Source organism: Peromyscus leucopus, chromosome 2 (assembly GCF_004664715.2).
Source record: "Peromyscus leucopus breed LL Stock chromosome 2, UCI_PerLeu_2.1, whole genome shotgun sequence".
Taxonomy (NCBI): Eukaryota; Metazoa; Chordata; class Mammalia; order Rodentia; family Cricetidae; genus Peromyscus; species Peromyscus leucopus.
In genome coordinates, this window is record NC_051064.1 from 105,920,089 (window position 1) to 105,937,261 (window position 17,173).

Sequence of the window (17,173 nt, forward strand, 5' to 3'; positions counted from 1 at the left end):
TTTGTGGGAAAAGAAATTCTAAAGATGTTTTCATGATCTTCCCCCCTGTACGCAGGTATCCATATAACATTTCTAATCAGTAGCAAATGCCTTGCTGTATCCCCTGTGTGTGCTGTGCGTGGAGTGTGTTGTGTTTGTACACATTCATGTGGGCTTACCTTCTTAACAATCTCGTGTTTCTGGTGTAGTTAAAGTAAATCTACAGCTAAATGTGATGTCCTGTTTTGTTTTGTTTTGTTTTTTTCAATTATCAGAGATTATCATTAGCTTTACCAAACAGTCTGTTTAACTCCTTAGACTGGAGAAGCTTTGAAAAGACAAGGCTGGTTTTCAGGGCTCAGATCTCGTGCTGTGTTGTGTGTATTCAGCAGACCAGGTTTTCAAAAATGCCCTCCCCTTGGGTGGCTGCACTTCCAGAGCCTGAAGGGACTTGGATACTAGCTTTTCAAAACGGTCACAACACGCCACTCGAGAGCAGTATTATGCTTATCATTTTAAATAATGGTGAGGCGTCTGCCGCAGTTACCTTCCATAGGAGTAAACCCTAGCATAGAAATATGAGTCACGTATTGAACTGAGTGCCTACCCTCTCCCTTCAGTGCTTAATTCAGTAAAGGCATTTCTTCATCGTAAAGAATGCCCTTGGAGGCACCTCACACGGTGCAATATGCCTGCTAAGCTTTGCCTCTACCCTCCTTCTATCCCCTATACAAGTAATAGTAAGAGTTAATAAAAAAAAAAATTTTAAATCAACTACTTTAACCACAGGAAATGACCAGTCAGCCACAGAGGCCAAAATTGAGAAACTGCCATCCATCAGTGACCTGGACAGCATTTTTGGCCCTGTGTTGTCCCCCAAGTCTGTCGCTGTTAACACTGAAGAGAAGTGGGTCCATTTCTCTGATGCATCCCCGGAACATGTTACTCCAGAGTTGACTCCAAGGGAAAAGGTGGTGACCCCACCAGCTGCATCAGACATCCCAGCTGACTCCCCAACTCCAGGCCCACCTGGCCCCCCAGGCTCTGCCGGTCCCCCAGGGCCTCCCGGTCCTCGCAATGTACCATCTCCGCTCAATTTAGAAGAAGTCCAGAAGAAAGTCGCTGAGCAGCCCTTCATTAAAGATGATTACTTAGAAACGATCTCCTCTCCTAAAGAGTGTGGGTTGGGGCAGAGAGCAACTCCACCTCCCCCACCACCACCCACCTACAGGACTGTGGTTTCGTCCCCCGGACCTGGCTCGGGCAGTGGTACGGGGACCACCAGTGGTATGTCTTTCTGTTTGAGTGTGCTTCGTGTGCTGGGGAATGGCTGTGGCTGCTGCGATGTGAGCAACACCCTCCTCCTGCCTGGCAACTGGCTGTAGGGCTTCTGCCACTCCTCCTTTGGTCTGGTGTCCTGTGGCCCTGTGGCATGTTCTGGTCCGTTGAATGCTCCAGTCATAGTCCAAGTCTGTGGATGTGTCTTGTCCTGCACTCCCAGGCCTAGGAGTGCCCTACAGTTAGAAGGTGGGGCAGGGGGCGCTGTGGGTTTCTTATAAAGAAAGCTGTGATGTCATTGTTTAGAAATGTAGAAAGTTCTAGAAGGATAAATGTCACAGCAAGTAGATTACAGGTTAAATGTCTGGTTTCTCCCCTTTTCCTTTTTCTTTTCTCTTCCCCCACCCCCGTAAGACACCTCACAAGGGCCCTACCGTTTATAAGTCACAGTCTGGGGGAGGATGCTGAGGCTTGCAAAGGAGATACTTGACAACAACCATTGGATGAGTCATGCTTCCACTGTACCTGAGTCACGTGATCAGGTCTCTGACTCATCAGCCACCACCACCACCACCCCATGCCACCTCTAGGTATAGTGATAGGCAATGAGACTTAGGATGCAAACTCTCCTGTTGAATTTTTCTTTTCATCTTTATTTGAAGCTGCATTTTGTGTTTTCTAAGTGTCAAAAGATAGGAACACTTGCCAAGGAAATACCCAGGTTTTTCCACACCCCATGCTCCGCTGTTGCTCCTGTCACCTGGTCAGAGCCTCAGTGTCCCTTTCCTCTGCGTGCAGGTTCAGTCTCAACATCTTCCAGGAGGCCCTGATATTTGCCTGGAAAGAGGCCACCAAGTTTCAGGGACTTAGATCTAGAAAGTCACAGAGGGGAAAGGCATTTGCCTCCATCCTGATCCCGTCACTGCCGCCTCTTTCCACAGAGTGCCTTCCGAAGCGTGCTCTGTGTCGGCAAATGCACCTGTGCTTTGTAAAGTGAACGATTCTGAGAGTGTCAGAGTGGGCTGGATCGACAGTGTGCTCAGCCCAGCTCCCCTACAAAGGAAAACAATCAACACATAAGTCTGGGGAGTAGAGCAGTAAACAGAACCAGCCAGCGTCTTTGCCATAAGACCCTTGAGAGCTTATTTTCCAATAATAAGAACAACTAAATATATCACTTCAGCCTCGCAACAACCACCTGTCTTCAGTACTAAATGTCCCCATTTTACAGAATTAAAAAAAAAACAAAAACAGTTTAAACAGCTAGATGGTTTCAGACTTGGCATTTAGACCCTCAGATTTCATCCGGGCCTGAGCTGTAACTCCTGACCACTGTGTTCTTCGGGTACTTCTGAAACGTTTGGTCACAGAACAGGCTGAACTCACATTACTGCTGACACTCACCAACCCTACAGTGCTGTGTGTCCTCCAGAGTGTTCTTAAAAGACCCAGTGGTGGTGGTGGTGCAAGCCTTTAATCCCAGCACCAGGAAGGCAGAAGCAGGCAGATCTCTGAGTTAGAGGCCAGCCAGTTCTACAGAGTGAGTCCCAGGAGAGCCTGTACTGTTACACAGAGAAACCCTCTCTCAACAAACAAACAAACAAGACCAACTCCATACTGTAGTGAGTAGCTACACCGTACTTCTCTCTCCAATCCTAGAAGGCTAGAGCAGCTACTCCCATACAATACTACCTTGTAGGATCTTGTCTGGGATACAAAGCTATGTTCTTACCTTACCTTACAACTTCTCGAACAGCAACCCTGAAGAAGTTAGCTGCCAATTTAAAAGAAGGTTTTGCCTCCATCATTTCCTGACATGTTCTTATTCCTGAACTAGATCTTAGGGTTATGAAAGGATATTTCAAGAAATAGTCACCAACAGCCCACGGTGGACCATCATGTACTCCTCAAAGCAAACCTCTACAGTCAGGGAAGACAGGGCGAGTTTGATCTACACCTGTGTTCTCCCTCACCTGTCACCTGGCATGTCTAAGTGAACTGGCCACTGACATGGTGAGGAACAGCAGCTCTTCTTTCTGTTCTAGAATCTTTCAGAGTCTGGTTACTATTTCAGTGTTTAGCTTTCATGCCCTTATTTGAACTTATTTTTCAAATGTTACCAATAGAGACTGTTAAAGGTACATTCTCTTGCATTAAGGGGTTAGATTTATGAGTGGAAGACTGAACTTGACTAGTGAAACCCATGAATAAGTGAAACTTTACAGCATTATCTCCTTAATTAAGTCCCAGTTAATGTGTGCCTTCATCTTGTATTGATGCAATAGAGACAAACTGCCCCAAATGAAAATTTAGGATCTCAATCATAGGATGTTTGAATTCTGCTCTTCTTTGCTCTTAGCCTAGTATGGCCAGCTGTTCCTAGACATCTCAAAGTATGTGTGAACCCCTATATGCCCAGCACAGGTGACCGCTGCTGTGACAAGTGGCCCCACCCACAGCATGATTCAGAAGTTACTTGCTGCTAAAACAGTTGGAACCTAAGAATGAGTGACTTTAACTTCTTTAAAGCAAAAAGTTCCTAAGCCTCAGCTAGAGCACAATGTCACTGAAATGCAGGCGCTGATCTTTGGTGTCTATGTGGAGTGTGTGCCCAGGCACAGGAGAAACATGTTGCTAGCCTACAGCAAGTGTAGAACCAGGAAAAGAGAAGAGTTAGGTTCAGAGTGACATGTTCCAGCTCAGGAAACTAACACACTGCTCAACTACTGCTCAACGATATTATTCAAAATAACACACACACACACACACACACACACACACACACACCGACTTTGAGCAACCTGGGGTTATCTCTTGGTTAAAGCTACTGTTGCTGTGATGAAACACCATGACTAAAAGCAACTTGGTGAGGAAAGGGTTTATTTGGCTTGCATGTCCTGATGGAAGCCAAGTCAGGAACTCAAATAGAACAGGAACCGGGAGGCAGGAGCTGATTCAGAGGCCATGGACGGGTGCTGCTTACTGGCTTACTCCTCATGGCTTGCTCAACTGGCTTTCTTATAGAAACATAGGGCCACCAGCCCAGTGTGGTACCACCCACCATGGACTGGATCTTCCCACATCAACTACAAATTAAGAAAACGCTCTAAAGGCCTCCCGACAGCCCAGTCTTTTGGAGGTATTTTCTCAATTGAGGTTCCCTCCTCTCAGATGACTATATCTTGCATCAAGTTGGCATAAAAGTAGCCAGAAGAGGTTGATGTGACCAAATTAATTGCTGATCTCAGGGAAAAAAAGTGATTAGCTTCATCTGACCAAAAACCAAAGCTCAAAGAGGTACCTTGGCCCTGGTCACAAACCTTATGAGTAGCAGAGCCTGGATCTGCTAAAGACCTGTTGGATTTCATGTCCTGTGCCTCTACCATTTCCACTCCGCTGCCTCCACTTGCCTCCAACCCCATCCACAAACAGACACATAGGAAGGAAAAAACCCATACACATGTGGTTTTCAGAAACTGACGAGACTGCAGGTTGAGAATAGCAAATAGGCCAAGAGTGGACCAAGGTTGTCAATGCTTGTAGCTCATGTTTAAGCCTTAAACAATGGGTTACCCGGTGCATTTCACATCATCTTTCTGGAGAGCAAACACTACTTGAGAGTAAAATAAAAGGATGGTTGAAAATCAGAGAGGATAGAGATGTCTAAATACGACCCTGCAACCATAACACTTGGAACCAGTGAGCAATGTCACAAAAGCATGCGGAACATCGGTTCAGTTGTTAGATACTCAACAGGCCCTGCACGCCCTGCTAGACCTTGTGGCTCTGCCCAGCAGGGATTAATCAGTGTGTCTTTTAGTTTCTATACCTTCCTTGACTGTCTGCATAATCTATCAATTCTATTACTGTGATAAGAATAATGTGGCTTAAGTAAGGAGTCTATACAGGAAAAGGAAAAGAATTAACTTTTCAACTAATAACGTTTTTCTTTTACTTTTAGCTATACGCGCATCAAAAGGCAGCCGTTAGCGCCCTCTTCAGTATCAATTGCCTTGTGTTATACAGCACCTTAGAGTAAAGCGAACTCAGAAGCGCTTGCAGTTTGGTTTGTTTTCAGTACCTTGCAAGGAAGAACATTTCTAACTTTTTGAGACACAAAAACTGAGTTTCAGAGAGGTTAAGATCCCACTCACAGATGAGAAAGGGGCATTGAAGCCAAAACTCAGCCTTTTACCCAGTCTTATTGCCCTGGAGACAGTCCTCAGCCCAAGCATTACTGGAAGGGGGTCTTGAATTTCTCTTCTGAAGCTGGTGTTTGCCTGAGCTCGACTCAGAAGACTATGGCCCGTGGGCAGACATTTTGGAACACTCCTATAGCAAGATAGTCCTAAAGCTGAATGGAACACCCCTGTGCCCGCCCCACAAAAAAAATTCCATGAAAACTTCCTGACAAAGCTCTACTGTCTAAGAATATATTTCCTATACTTACACTGTCACATCTGTCTTCTATAAATATACTGGGCATCACATCTACTTAATCCTGAAAGTAAACTTTGTAGTGGGCCTGTTAATCACACTTTAAAAGAAAAAAAAAAAAAAAAAAGAACGTGAGCCAAATACTAAGGACATTTAGATTACAAAAGATGTGTGCAAGCTGTCAAGGTGGAAAATAAAAACATTGTATGCAAATTATGGCAGTCCATAGTCTATCTGAAGCTTCAGGAGACAGATAAGCTTTGGGGTTTAGCAAATGGTTTGTGCTTTTTGATCATGGACATGCCACTAAAAGAGCTTCCGTCTTCACTGAGATGCAAACGGGGGATGATGCCACACATGTGAAGTGCTAGCACAGATCTTGGCCCAGTAAAACAAAGTAAGAGTAGAATGAAAGAAAGAATATGGTTGGTGGTGCTAGCAGAGGCGTGTGAGGGCATTAAGGGGGGGGCTAATAACAGGGTCTCTACGCTTAGGTATAAACAGCGCAGAGACACACTCAAGACTTCACTCCTCAAACAAGAGAAGCAACGCTAACCCTCAGAGACTCTCTTAATATGAGAGATGACACTGCTTCTCAGATTCAAAGCTCTTGGAGAATCTCACAGTCTGGACTGGGGTGCTAGTCTAGGACTTCTGGTGGCCTTGGTTTTGTGCCTTGCTTCATAAAGGAAGTAGCCACAAGGGTGGGCATATGGAGGTGGGGATGGGTGGATATGGAAGCAGCTGGTAAGATGGGGGATGTGGAGGTGGGAGGGTGTGAAGGCAACTGGTGGGATGGGGAATGTAGAAGCAGGGACGTGTGGAGATAGCTAGTCGGGTAGTGGGAATGTGGAGGCAGCTAGGGGAGGAATGTGGAGACGGAAGTATTCTTCTAAAGCATGATTGTACAACCTGCTGTTTCTAATCAAGTGACAAGGTTTCTGAACAAGAACTGTCTGAACATCTGTTTTGCCTCCTAAGGTCTGGGGCCAGGTAGTTCTCCATGCATCCCGGACTTATGACTGAAGACAGACAGGTCCCTAAGCACTGAGCTCAGTGTGCATGCCAGCCTCCGTGTACCATCTGTGTTTCATATGCTTGTCATGGACAGCCAAAAAAGTAAATCCAAGAGGCTTTGTCAAAACCACCAAAGAGACGGTCAGTAACAAACCCGACTTCAGCAGGCTCCCAGGGACACTCCTTATGAAGCCCTCGCCGTGTCTCTGTTATAAAGATTCAACACACAAAGGGCTCATGATGTGTAGTGCTGTGTCCTTTGCTCACACTGCGTATTTGAGACAGGGATGAAGTTAGCACTCGGGGGTTGACATACCGTCAACGGCATAATTCTCTCACCTGAGTTTAAAAAAGAAAAAAATCTAATGTGGAAAAAGCATTCATCTTCCTTCAAGTTTTAACTTCCAATTTCATCTCGGACATAAATTCTGAACATAAATTAAAAATCCAAAAAACAAAAAACAAGAAAATGTATTGTAAGTCCCATGTGTACGTGGTCAAAATGAGCCACCCCTACGGCCCAGCCCAGAGTCACCTGAATTCACCTTCCATCCAGGATTTACCTTTCATTGGATGTCACATGACAGCAAGGTGATAAGCTTCAGCTTCTGCCATCAACTGAGTCCCTTTTCTCTTTATTGACATAAAAAGAAATGTGCTGTGCAAAAGACTTAGTCTAGTCACCGCAGAGAAAAAGGCAAGTGTGCATCTGTGCCGGGCATGGCTCCGCACTGGCGCGTTCTTCTGGCCGCCTGGGTTTCCTGCTGTCTCTAACACCAGCCTGTTTTCCAGGTGCGTCTTCTCCTGCTCGGCCAGCGACCCCCTTAGTTCCGTGCAGCAGCACTACTCCGCCTCCGCCTCCTCCGCGGCCTCCATCCAGGCCGAAGCTACCTCCAGGAAAGCCTGGAGTTGGAGATGTGGTACGTTGCTCCCCGCCTTAGCATGCTCAGAACAAGATCCCCAAGTCCCCTAACACAGGACGTCTTGACTTCAGGTCTAAGCATCACAGGGACCAGCTGGGGAAAAAAAAGTCACTGCCTTGTGAGGATGCCTTTCAGCCCCCCTCAGATTTCTCCCAGCTTTCAAGCTAAGGTCTAAAATGGTAGGAGTCCGATGCCTAGGCCTTCAGCTCCTCAGCAGCAGCTGGAGGCAAATGCCAATAGTGATGGTCTATCATATGAATCTCTTCAGAAGGCGGGGGGGTATTATTTTACAATATTTGTCTTAGTTACTGGAAAACTCTGAAAGAAGAAAAATCCTTTCTGACCCTAAACGCCAGATAAGTCAGCAGCAGAATTCAGTGATATAAATATAGAGTGGTGGCCTCTCAGTGTGCTACTAACACTTCCTTGAATTCTATTGTATGATTGAAGTGTGGGAATAGTCTCCTCAGTGGTTCAGTTAAGAAGCTTGTGCCAGAAGTAAATCTCGTTGACCTCTGTACAACAGCCACTGAATAAATGGCATCCTAGCACTCAGATTCTCTGGAAACCTCTTTATGTAGGAATACACCAGTGTAGTTCCTGGGAGGCCTGCAGATGGCTCGTCTGAGGCGGAGTGCCTACTGAGGGCAAGAGCTGTGGCTGATGGCTGCCCCAGCTCCAGCATACCGGCTTTGTATAGGTACAATCCAGTTCAGTGACATTGGTGCCATGGCCATCAAGAACCCGAGTTTTCATAGCCAGGCCTGAGAGCCAAGAAAGGCAGTGAAACCACAGTCGGCGAGATGGCTGAGTAGTGTAGGCACCAGCTGCCAAAACCTGCTTTCAATCTCTGTGGCTCCCAGAGTAGACAGCTGTCACTTGACCCTCGTGTGCACTGTGTGGCATGCACACACACGCATGAACACAAAAATAAATGAAATGTAACAAATGTTTTAAAATGCTGAACCCAAATGTTACGGCTGTGTCTAACTTTCCTCTTTCTTCTCCTGCAGTCCAGACCTTTTAGCCCACCCATACACTCTTCCAGCCCTCCTCCAATAGCACCCTTAGCGCGGGCTGAAAGCACTTCTTCGATATCGTCGACTAATTCCTTGAGCGCAGCTACCACTCCTACAGTTGGTAAAATGATCTCTCTCTTTTCGTGTCTTTGTGGCTGTTGGTTGGCTATCCTTTAGGATCTGAGCTCCCCGGGCCCTGTTTCTAGTCGTCATCATTTTGCTGTGTCTTTGCTACTATCACCTGGTTCTTCTCTTGAAAGCACTTTCTCAGCGAAGGAGACCAGCGCTTTAGCCACACCCGTTAACCGTCTACAGAATTCGAAAACGCTTGTGTTTTGTAGGGATTTTCTTACATTGTCCCGTGCTGAGGGACTCACAAAGGAAGTCATCAAGGAAGGTGCTAATATTTGGATATTCCTTGTAACAAAAAGCATTTCCCTTTGAGAGAGCATGTTTAGATCAGAAATGATTTAAAAAAAAAAAAAAAGACAAAAAACCTTGGAATGTTCACTGTCTCGAAACTTTCAATTCTTCATCATTTTTGGTTGTCTGAGGTTGACAAATATGGCATTGGCATTAGGATACTTGAGAAATTTTTTGAATGTTTTCTTTATTCTAGTGCTTTTCAGTGATGTGTGGTCCCTTTTCCCTGGAGGGGAGGGAAGGCAGTCATTTTCAGCAGATGCCCCTGTCCCTCTCCGTGGACACTGTGATGAAAGTGAAGGGTTGAGAATGGCCGCGCAGAGAGTGCCTTGCCGCCATTCCCACCTCCCAGCCTCTCCCACTGCCCATCACACTTGTCCTGTGACCTCACTCCCCCACTCTCCACACTGCCCTCTGGTTCTTCCAAGCTGTAAATCACCTGGCCCATTCTGCACTGTTTGGGAGAATCATTCACTCAGCTCAGTCAGCTCCTACTGCTGCTTACGGCAGAGCACACCACCCATTTGAGAAGTAGCTAGAGAAAACCAAAAGCTCTCTTAGAGAACAGATGCCAATTTTCCCAGAAGACCAAGGGAAGGTGTGCCTCTAAGAACCGCAAAGGGAATTTCAGCTCTGTTGTATATTCTATACTTTAAGCCAGACCAACCTCCCCTGTCTCAAGCACACATACACACACACACACACACACACACACACGCACGCACGCACGCACGCACGCACGCACGCACGCACGCACCTTCAAGTTTGGGTTAAATTAATAAATTGAAAACATAGCCACTTTCCCAATTTCATGTAAATTTTTTTCCCTTTTTGGTTTTTCATGTCCCTCCAACTCATGTCATTTCTTAAGAAACAGATTTCTAGCTCATTCCTCTCTGATTTTTTGTTTTTGTTCACGTTTTGTAACAGCTAGCCTTTTTCACCCTCTGTCTCTTTAATCTCCTTGAGTTTGGTAGTCAGTTGCCCAAATCCTATCCTACTGTTGGGCTTTCTCAGGAACGTTCATTCCATGCACTCCATTTGATTCGCTTTGTTGGGCAAAGAAGGAAGAGTGAGCTGTTACTCAAAGATCGATGACACTCTACCTCAGAGGGGCCATCCAGCATGTCTTTTCAGCTCGCTGTGACTCACAGGGAAAATTGAACACACAGGGACTCTGAACTGTGTCCATGCCTTTGGACCATGTTTTTCTATACTTCCTGCTGCAGAAATATCCAGTTACCACCAGCCACAATGATCCTCAACATTCTCAGTGTGTGTCCTTTCCAGAGGAACCACAGAGGGCTTGGAAAATCGAGTCCCTGTAGGAAGCTGGTCACAATGCCTCCTGTGGAGGAGCAGCCTCCTCTGCTTTGTGAGGTCCCATTGTTTTGATTTGGTTTCATCTGCCCACTGAAGCCCTCACCACCCGGTCTTTATTTGGGTCTGCTTCTGGTCACATGACAGCCATTTCTCTGGGAAGTAACTCTCCTGCTGAAAGACCAGTCAGCCTTCTCTGCTGTTGTCTCTGGTTTCCTCCAAAGGCTCTGCTTTGCCTGAAGTGACAACTCACTGTAAACAAGCAGATTGGAGGAGGTGGACAGCTCACAGCTAGCTCCTTAAGTTGGCGGCTGAGCGATCCCCTCCCACCTCCACAACACCTTCCCGCCATTCCCTGCGCCCTTTGCATTGTTCTTGGAGCAATCACGTGGGAACTGATGGCCAATCTCAAAACCACACATGAACTGAAATTTGTAAAGTTAGCCTGTGCTACATAGAGCGCCTCGTGAGACTGAGGCAGGATGACCCTATCTCCAAAAATGAAAGAACAGCAGGTCAGACTCTCCACATAGTAATCATATAAGAAAACACCCATAAAGAACTTTAAGTGTGACTAATTTTTTTTTACAAGAGTTGTGGTCATAGAGCAGTGGACCCAATACAGGATGAGAAGACACGAGTGTCTGTGTATCCTTACCCTCAAATAATGAGTTCTTATGTAACTATATATTTTTTAATTTTTTAAATTTGATTTTTAAAAACACCATTATTTTATATGTGACCAAGAAAGACAAAAGGCTTCCAAATGCGTCAGGGGACAATTGTTTTTTTAACCAGATTAACTATAATACACTCTAGTTTTGGAAAGCTGAGCGTGTGAAAAGATGCACATCTAGAACAGAGGGAATACAGGGAGGACTTCCATGCTAGAAACAGCCCATGGGACCTGCACTGAGTACTTCCGGGGAGGGAGAAATCTATTGCTGTTAATGGACGGAGGAAAGTGTTTGAAGTCATAAGAATCAGATGAGAGGTAGCAGAAGAGATAATGGAGCCTTATCTCTCCTTGAAAACCCCCTCTTTATTACTTGCTTCTTATTTCAGTGACTGTGAGATGTCTCCTGTTTCTTTGTTTGTTTGTTTAGATGATGACAAGACAGGCAGTTTTGCTTCCCTGTTAAGTATAATCGTTCCCTGCAGTAATTCTGCATTTTGATTTGCATCTTTAATGTGGCAGGAATCTGTAACAAATTAAAAGTAACCATCGATGGGTAACAAAAAAAAAAAAAGTGTCAGATGGACTCTGATGTTTCCTTTGGTCCATAACTTGAGTAAAAGTGACTTATTCTAAGCAGTGCAACATAGACTATTTCCCTCAATGTGGACAGCAATTCTAACTTCTATAAACTTTCTGGAGGGAAATTATATTCATGTCAAGTTATTCTGCATAGAAACAAAAGATGCATTTTTCACATATTTTGTGAAACATCTGTATCTGCTGTGCCCATACAATGGAACCAGAGTTCCACTAAATCATTCCACCTCTAAGGCAGCTGTAAGTGCAGTTAAATACTAACAAAAACATCCTGGAAACTGAGGCTAAAAGATGGCTAAGTGGTTAAGAGCACTGGCTGGGTTTGATTTCCAGTATCTGCACAGCAGCTCATAACTATCTGTAAATCTAGTTCCAGGGAATCCAATACCCTCTTCTGGTCTTTGAGGGCACCAGCATATATGTGGTGCACAGATATACATGCAAGTAAAACATCCATTAATTAATTAATTAAAATATATTAACTAACTAGTTAATTTATTTACTTAAAAAGGCTTGCTGCTTTTCCAGAGGGCCCAAGTTTGGTTCTAAGCAAACTTAGTTCATTGGGTGGTACACAACCATAATATCAACTCCAGGGACTCCAGTGCCCTCTTCCAGCCTCCTCGGGTACAGACATGCACCACCCACCCACCTATACACACAGTCACACATAAACACACAGACTCACACACACACATATGTATATTCACATTCACACACACACACACACACACACACACACACACACACACACACACACACACACACACGCTTTTTTTTTTTCCTTAAATCTTAGAACCTAAAGAACTGAAAAGTTTCCCTGTCATATACCCTAAGTCTAGGCATCAGGTTACCAGAATGATTTCCAAAAGCATCACTGTTTATGAAAGGTTTGTTGGATCATAATTTCTGCCCTTAACTTCTTTGCAACAAGAATATGGTTCTCCATTCCTAGTTTTATTTGATTATATATTAATGTTGTAATAACACCTTTAAAACCTGTGGCGCTGTTTTTTAATCATGTAGAGTAAAAGACAGTTCCTCATATTTATTGTTTGATGAGGAGACTGGTTAAAGATCTGAAATAGTTGAGGTTCAGTGTCCCAGCTCATAAAGCTGTGGCCAATTCCCAAAGATAAACATCTAGCCACAGTTGGCACCATGGTCAAAGATATCAGTATGATAACACTTCAAAATCAAGGATCTGTAACTATCAAAGGCAGGCACAAGGCATGCAGGAACCTGGGTTTATACTGCTGTTTTGTGGACAGGTGAAGAGCTAACCCCTTTCTTCCTGGGATAATGCATATACCAGGTGACCTTGTTGAGTTGTCAGGGCTGTGCTGGGGTTCTTGTTGATGGACACATATCTGGTCCCTGGAGAGCTGCATTGGAGTGAAGTATTCTCACAAAAGAGAAGCTGTGCCTTTTACGGCTCCCTGAGACAGTGGGATCTAAGTCCTTCCCTAGAGCTGACTCCCACCACATTGACAGATGCTAAACCCTGACTTTTTTTTTTTTTGGTTCAGTTTCTCCTCATAGAATCATCTCAAATACGCCCATCACTTACTTCCCATCTCTTCACCTTCATCCCAGTGTCTTACAGTCTTTCGTTTTTTCCGTGACGTTCGTTCCCGCCTCCGTCAGTAAGCTGTGCTCCTCGGTTTCGTTGGGAACTTGTATTTGTGTTTTCCTTTTCCATTCGTTTATGTTTCTTTGGTTTGTAGTGTCAGAAGACGATGTCTTTTATGACAAACTGCCCTCGTTTGAAAGGCTGTGTGGCACGCCTGCAGGTATGGTGCTAGCCGGGCGATACCTAGACACTTAGATTTTCCTTTTCAAATCCAAGCCATTTTCCATCCGAATGCTAGAAGCTTCATGGACATGCTCCTCACCTCATGAGTCCCAGTGCCTCTCAGATGCACCCTGTCCATGTACCGTCCATCGTGGAACTCGGGCCACGGCACCGATTTTAAGTGGGCATACATACTCTAAAGCGGCAGGTGGCATGACAGTTTCTCAGAGAAAAGGCCCAGGCCAGGTGAGGTGTCGCTGCTGTGTGAATTTCGGAGGAAGAAGTAAATACGTACTCAGAATCTGTTGACCGTTTTCTAATTTAAAAACCTGCGGAAGCACCATTGGAAATCTTTCTTCTCCTCTTGGGTACAGAAGTAAAGGGTGTGTTGTTGACTGGATGCCTAAGGCGACTCCAGCAGAGGGATGGGAGAGCTTTGACATCGTCTGTGAACTTTTAAATTGATATGCAACGCTGTTGTCGTTGAAAAGCTAAGCGAATATTGCATATAAACCTCAACCCCAAGTTGTGCTGACAAGCGAGGGGATGATATTGAAGACTTAAAAGGATACAGCAATTGCTGAATGACAGTTTTGCCCAAATTAATGCAGCTGAAATATGCTAACACCCCTGCATGACCAGGAAGACATCTGCTCCCGTGCATACAAGTGCCTAGCCTCAAGCAACCTACACGCGTGTCCATCCCTTCAATCTCCATGGCTTTGGTTTTGCCTTGTTTGCTCAAATAAAACACAACAAAAACCCCTAGACTAGCAGCCTTTCCCTTTTTCCTGCACGCTAATGGCATGCAGAGCCTCCACCCTCCCCCGTAGTGAGATTAATTACCTGCTCTGTGACTCACATCGTGTCCTTCTCTCTCCCTTTCCTTAACCTTCCCCATCCCGCTTCAACTCCTGGCCAAACAGAGAATGAACAGCCTTCCCTCGTTTGGTTTGACAGAGGAAAGTTTTATTTGACTTTTGAAGGTAAGTAGTGCATAGCATACCAGATTCTAATTTCTAGTCTCCTCTCCGTTGTCTTTAATTCTCATTGACAAATCCCCAGTTGTCCTCAAAATTCTGGTCTTGCTTTTCTCCATTGAAAATGCTATGGCTACTTGAAAAGCATCGAGTACTAAAGAAAGCATTTCATGAATTTGGTTTGTATGTGTTCCTCAACCTTTCCCATTGAACAGACTAAAGCTGATTTGCAGTTAACACTGGTCACTTAACTAACGGTGGCCAGTTAAAAGCAGAACAAAAATGGAACTTTCTTTGGCTAAGGAACTTGACTCTGTCAACCAGGCTCTTGCCTAATCCTTTTCCAAGTGTGTGTGGCAAACTTGAGCACGTTTGGGCTTGGGATACATTTGGCCTAATTTGGAAAAGCTGACATGCCAGGTAGAGAATCCAGTCCTGTAAACTGTAAGTGTGTGTGCCCGCGCGTGTGTGTGACGGCTCCGCAGGGGATCAGAGAAACAGGAGAAGCAACAGGGAGCCTTAGCGGGAGGGCCGGTCCGCGTCCCATTGCTATAACTGTAATGACCACAGGAAAGTGGGCAACTCCTGTTGAACTTGCCATTCTGGAAGACTAAGAGAAACACTTAAAAATACCAGATTTCTAAGCCTGATGTCTGACCGCTTCTTAGACTCTCGTTAAAGGTTAGCACTCTTCTGTTCTGTGTTTGACTTCTAACTCATCTTCACAGGAGGCACATTTGATTAAATGACCCACTTAAACTACCTGGGGGGGGAAGGGGGAAATTAAGTACTTTACCTAATTAATCAGCCATTTTTATGCATAAAGATTTATCCTATAAGGTCCTACATTGTATAATTTTAAATAGTGAAATTTATTTCAGGGCCAAAAGCTGGTAAAATATACAGTTTTTCTCCTCCCTAGCCTTAAATATCAATACTGAACTTGTCTTTGTGTTCCATGACAACAGAAACTTGAGTGTGTGTTTTAAAAATCAGAATGGCTGAAATACATGAACAGTATGAAATAAATCCGCAAATTCACCCCGCAGTGAATTTTTCTTATAAGACAGAAGCCCTTAATGCTTGCACAGGTGAGGGAAACATGGTCTGACCTCAACCCTTTCTGATGTTCATGCAGGTGTGTGCTCACATGTGTATGGGTGTGCTTGTGGATGTAGAAGCCAAATGGCCTGAAGCCAAAAACAGGTTCGAGGTGATTTTCCTGAGAGGATGCCTTTTTCCCATGGGACTTTATCTCCTGAGGGCATTAGTTTTGTAATAAGAAATATGCCAATCTCACAAACTTTTGACCGCCAAAATTTTCTAATCAGCTGAAATGAAAGGGTCCAGATGAGAATGCTGGGCCACTTCACTCCTGCAATCCCAGCATGCCGAGCCTGATGCACTTGAAACCAGTCAGGACAATAGCAAGCTCTATGCTAGAGAGACCCTGTCCAAAACCATCCAGACAAAACATATCCAGGCACCTTCTTACTTCTTACTGGGTACATCAGTAAAGCAGTGGAAACATCTGCTTCAGGATGGGTTGGAAGTCTTAAAGCACAGTGCAGACCTGTACCTGCCAAGCAAGGCTCTAACTCTGGTTCATCTCAGCCAGTAGCAGAGTCTGCACTCAGCTTTGAAAGCCAGGAAATTAACTAACAGGACAGAGCATCATATGTAGAGATCAGTCTGAGGTGTTTTCACCTAGGGAAACCTGAAAAGACTGCAAAAACTATTCTCTATTGTCATGATGAAATGATACAGAAATGGCTGCATCGTATAACACCTTGAGAATATGGCCTCACCTCAATGTTTATGCTCCAAATGGACAGCTATTCAACAGAATTAGCATTTTAACAGAGTCCCGAGGACACTCATATTATTCACATTTATTCTTACTAACTGTACTTTCTTTCAATGCTTCATCCAGAGAGTAAAGAGCATGAAGGTTCTCATGTCAAAATCTTCACTTGTTCAAAGTAGCTTTTCATTTATTTACTGACTTCTGAATAACATTTTTTATACTGTTTAAAATGTCATTGTTCATTATCTATTCTTATAATTAAATTTTATTTAATTAAAATTATAATAATGACTAGGACCTTAGAGTCACTCAGTCAACGTTGGAGCATTGACCAGTTCATCAAGTAACTAATGAACACTGACCAATGAGTTTAGTTTGAAATGACATGAAGTAGCTCACACTTGCTAACAAATGGGGTAAAAAGCCTTAGACCAGGGTTCTAAAGTACAAGAGTCCCAATGCTTCTAAAAATACCTTTTATAGATATTTTACTAAAATTTTTAATATATTTTTACATTGAGCTTATAAAGAAAATGATTCAAATGCTAGTGAGATTTTTTTTTTTTCCTTTTTTGGAACAGGGTTTCTCTTTTTCTCTCTGGTGACTTTTTACATCAACCAAAAAGAGAATCCTGGGGCTGGGAATAGGACTCAGTTGGTAAAGACTTATCACAAGCGTATGAGGACCTAGAACCCCCTACAAACCCAGGCACCACAATTCACACTGTAATCCCCACACTGTGGTGGTGGAAACAGGAGGATCCAAGGACTCACTGGCCAGCCAGTCTAGGCAAATGCTGAGCTCCAGGTTCAGAAGAGATCCTACCTCAAAAGTAAGGTGCAGAGCACCTGAGGAAGATACCCACCAATGACCACTGGCCTTTACATCCACAAGCACACCCGTACACATGTGGGTTAT

General features: G+C 44.4%; 1 protein-coding gene across 28 annotated transcripts in view; it reads left to right on the forward strand.

Annotated features, from left to right (window-relative positions):
* Positions 1-17,173, forward strand: part of Sgip1 (SH3GL interacting endocytic adaptor 1) — a 193,617-nt gene that overhangs the window by 142,936 nt on the left and 33,508 nt on the right. For 8 of the 28 annotated variants that reach the window (XM_028887492.2, XM_028887528.1, XM_028887506.1 and 5 more), the window contains 5 exons: positions 769-1,266; positions 7,504-7,631; positions 8,648-8,774; positions 13,400-13,465; positions 14,394-14,453. In XM_028887492.2, coding sequence (XP_028743325.1) covers positions 769-1,266; positions 7,504-7,631; positions 8,648-8,774; positions 13,400-13,465; positions 14,394-14,453 — 879 coding nt within the window. The remainder of the gene's footprint in view (positions 1-768; positions 1,267-7,503; positions 7,632-8,647; positions 8,775-13,399; positions 13,466-14,393; positions 14,454-17,173) is intronic. The other 20 variants (XM_028887623.2, XM_037202739.1, XM_037202740.1 and 17 more) reach the window with 6 other exon arrangements.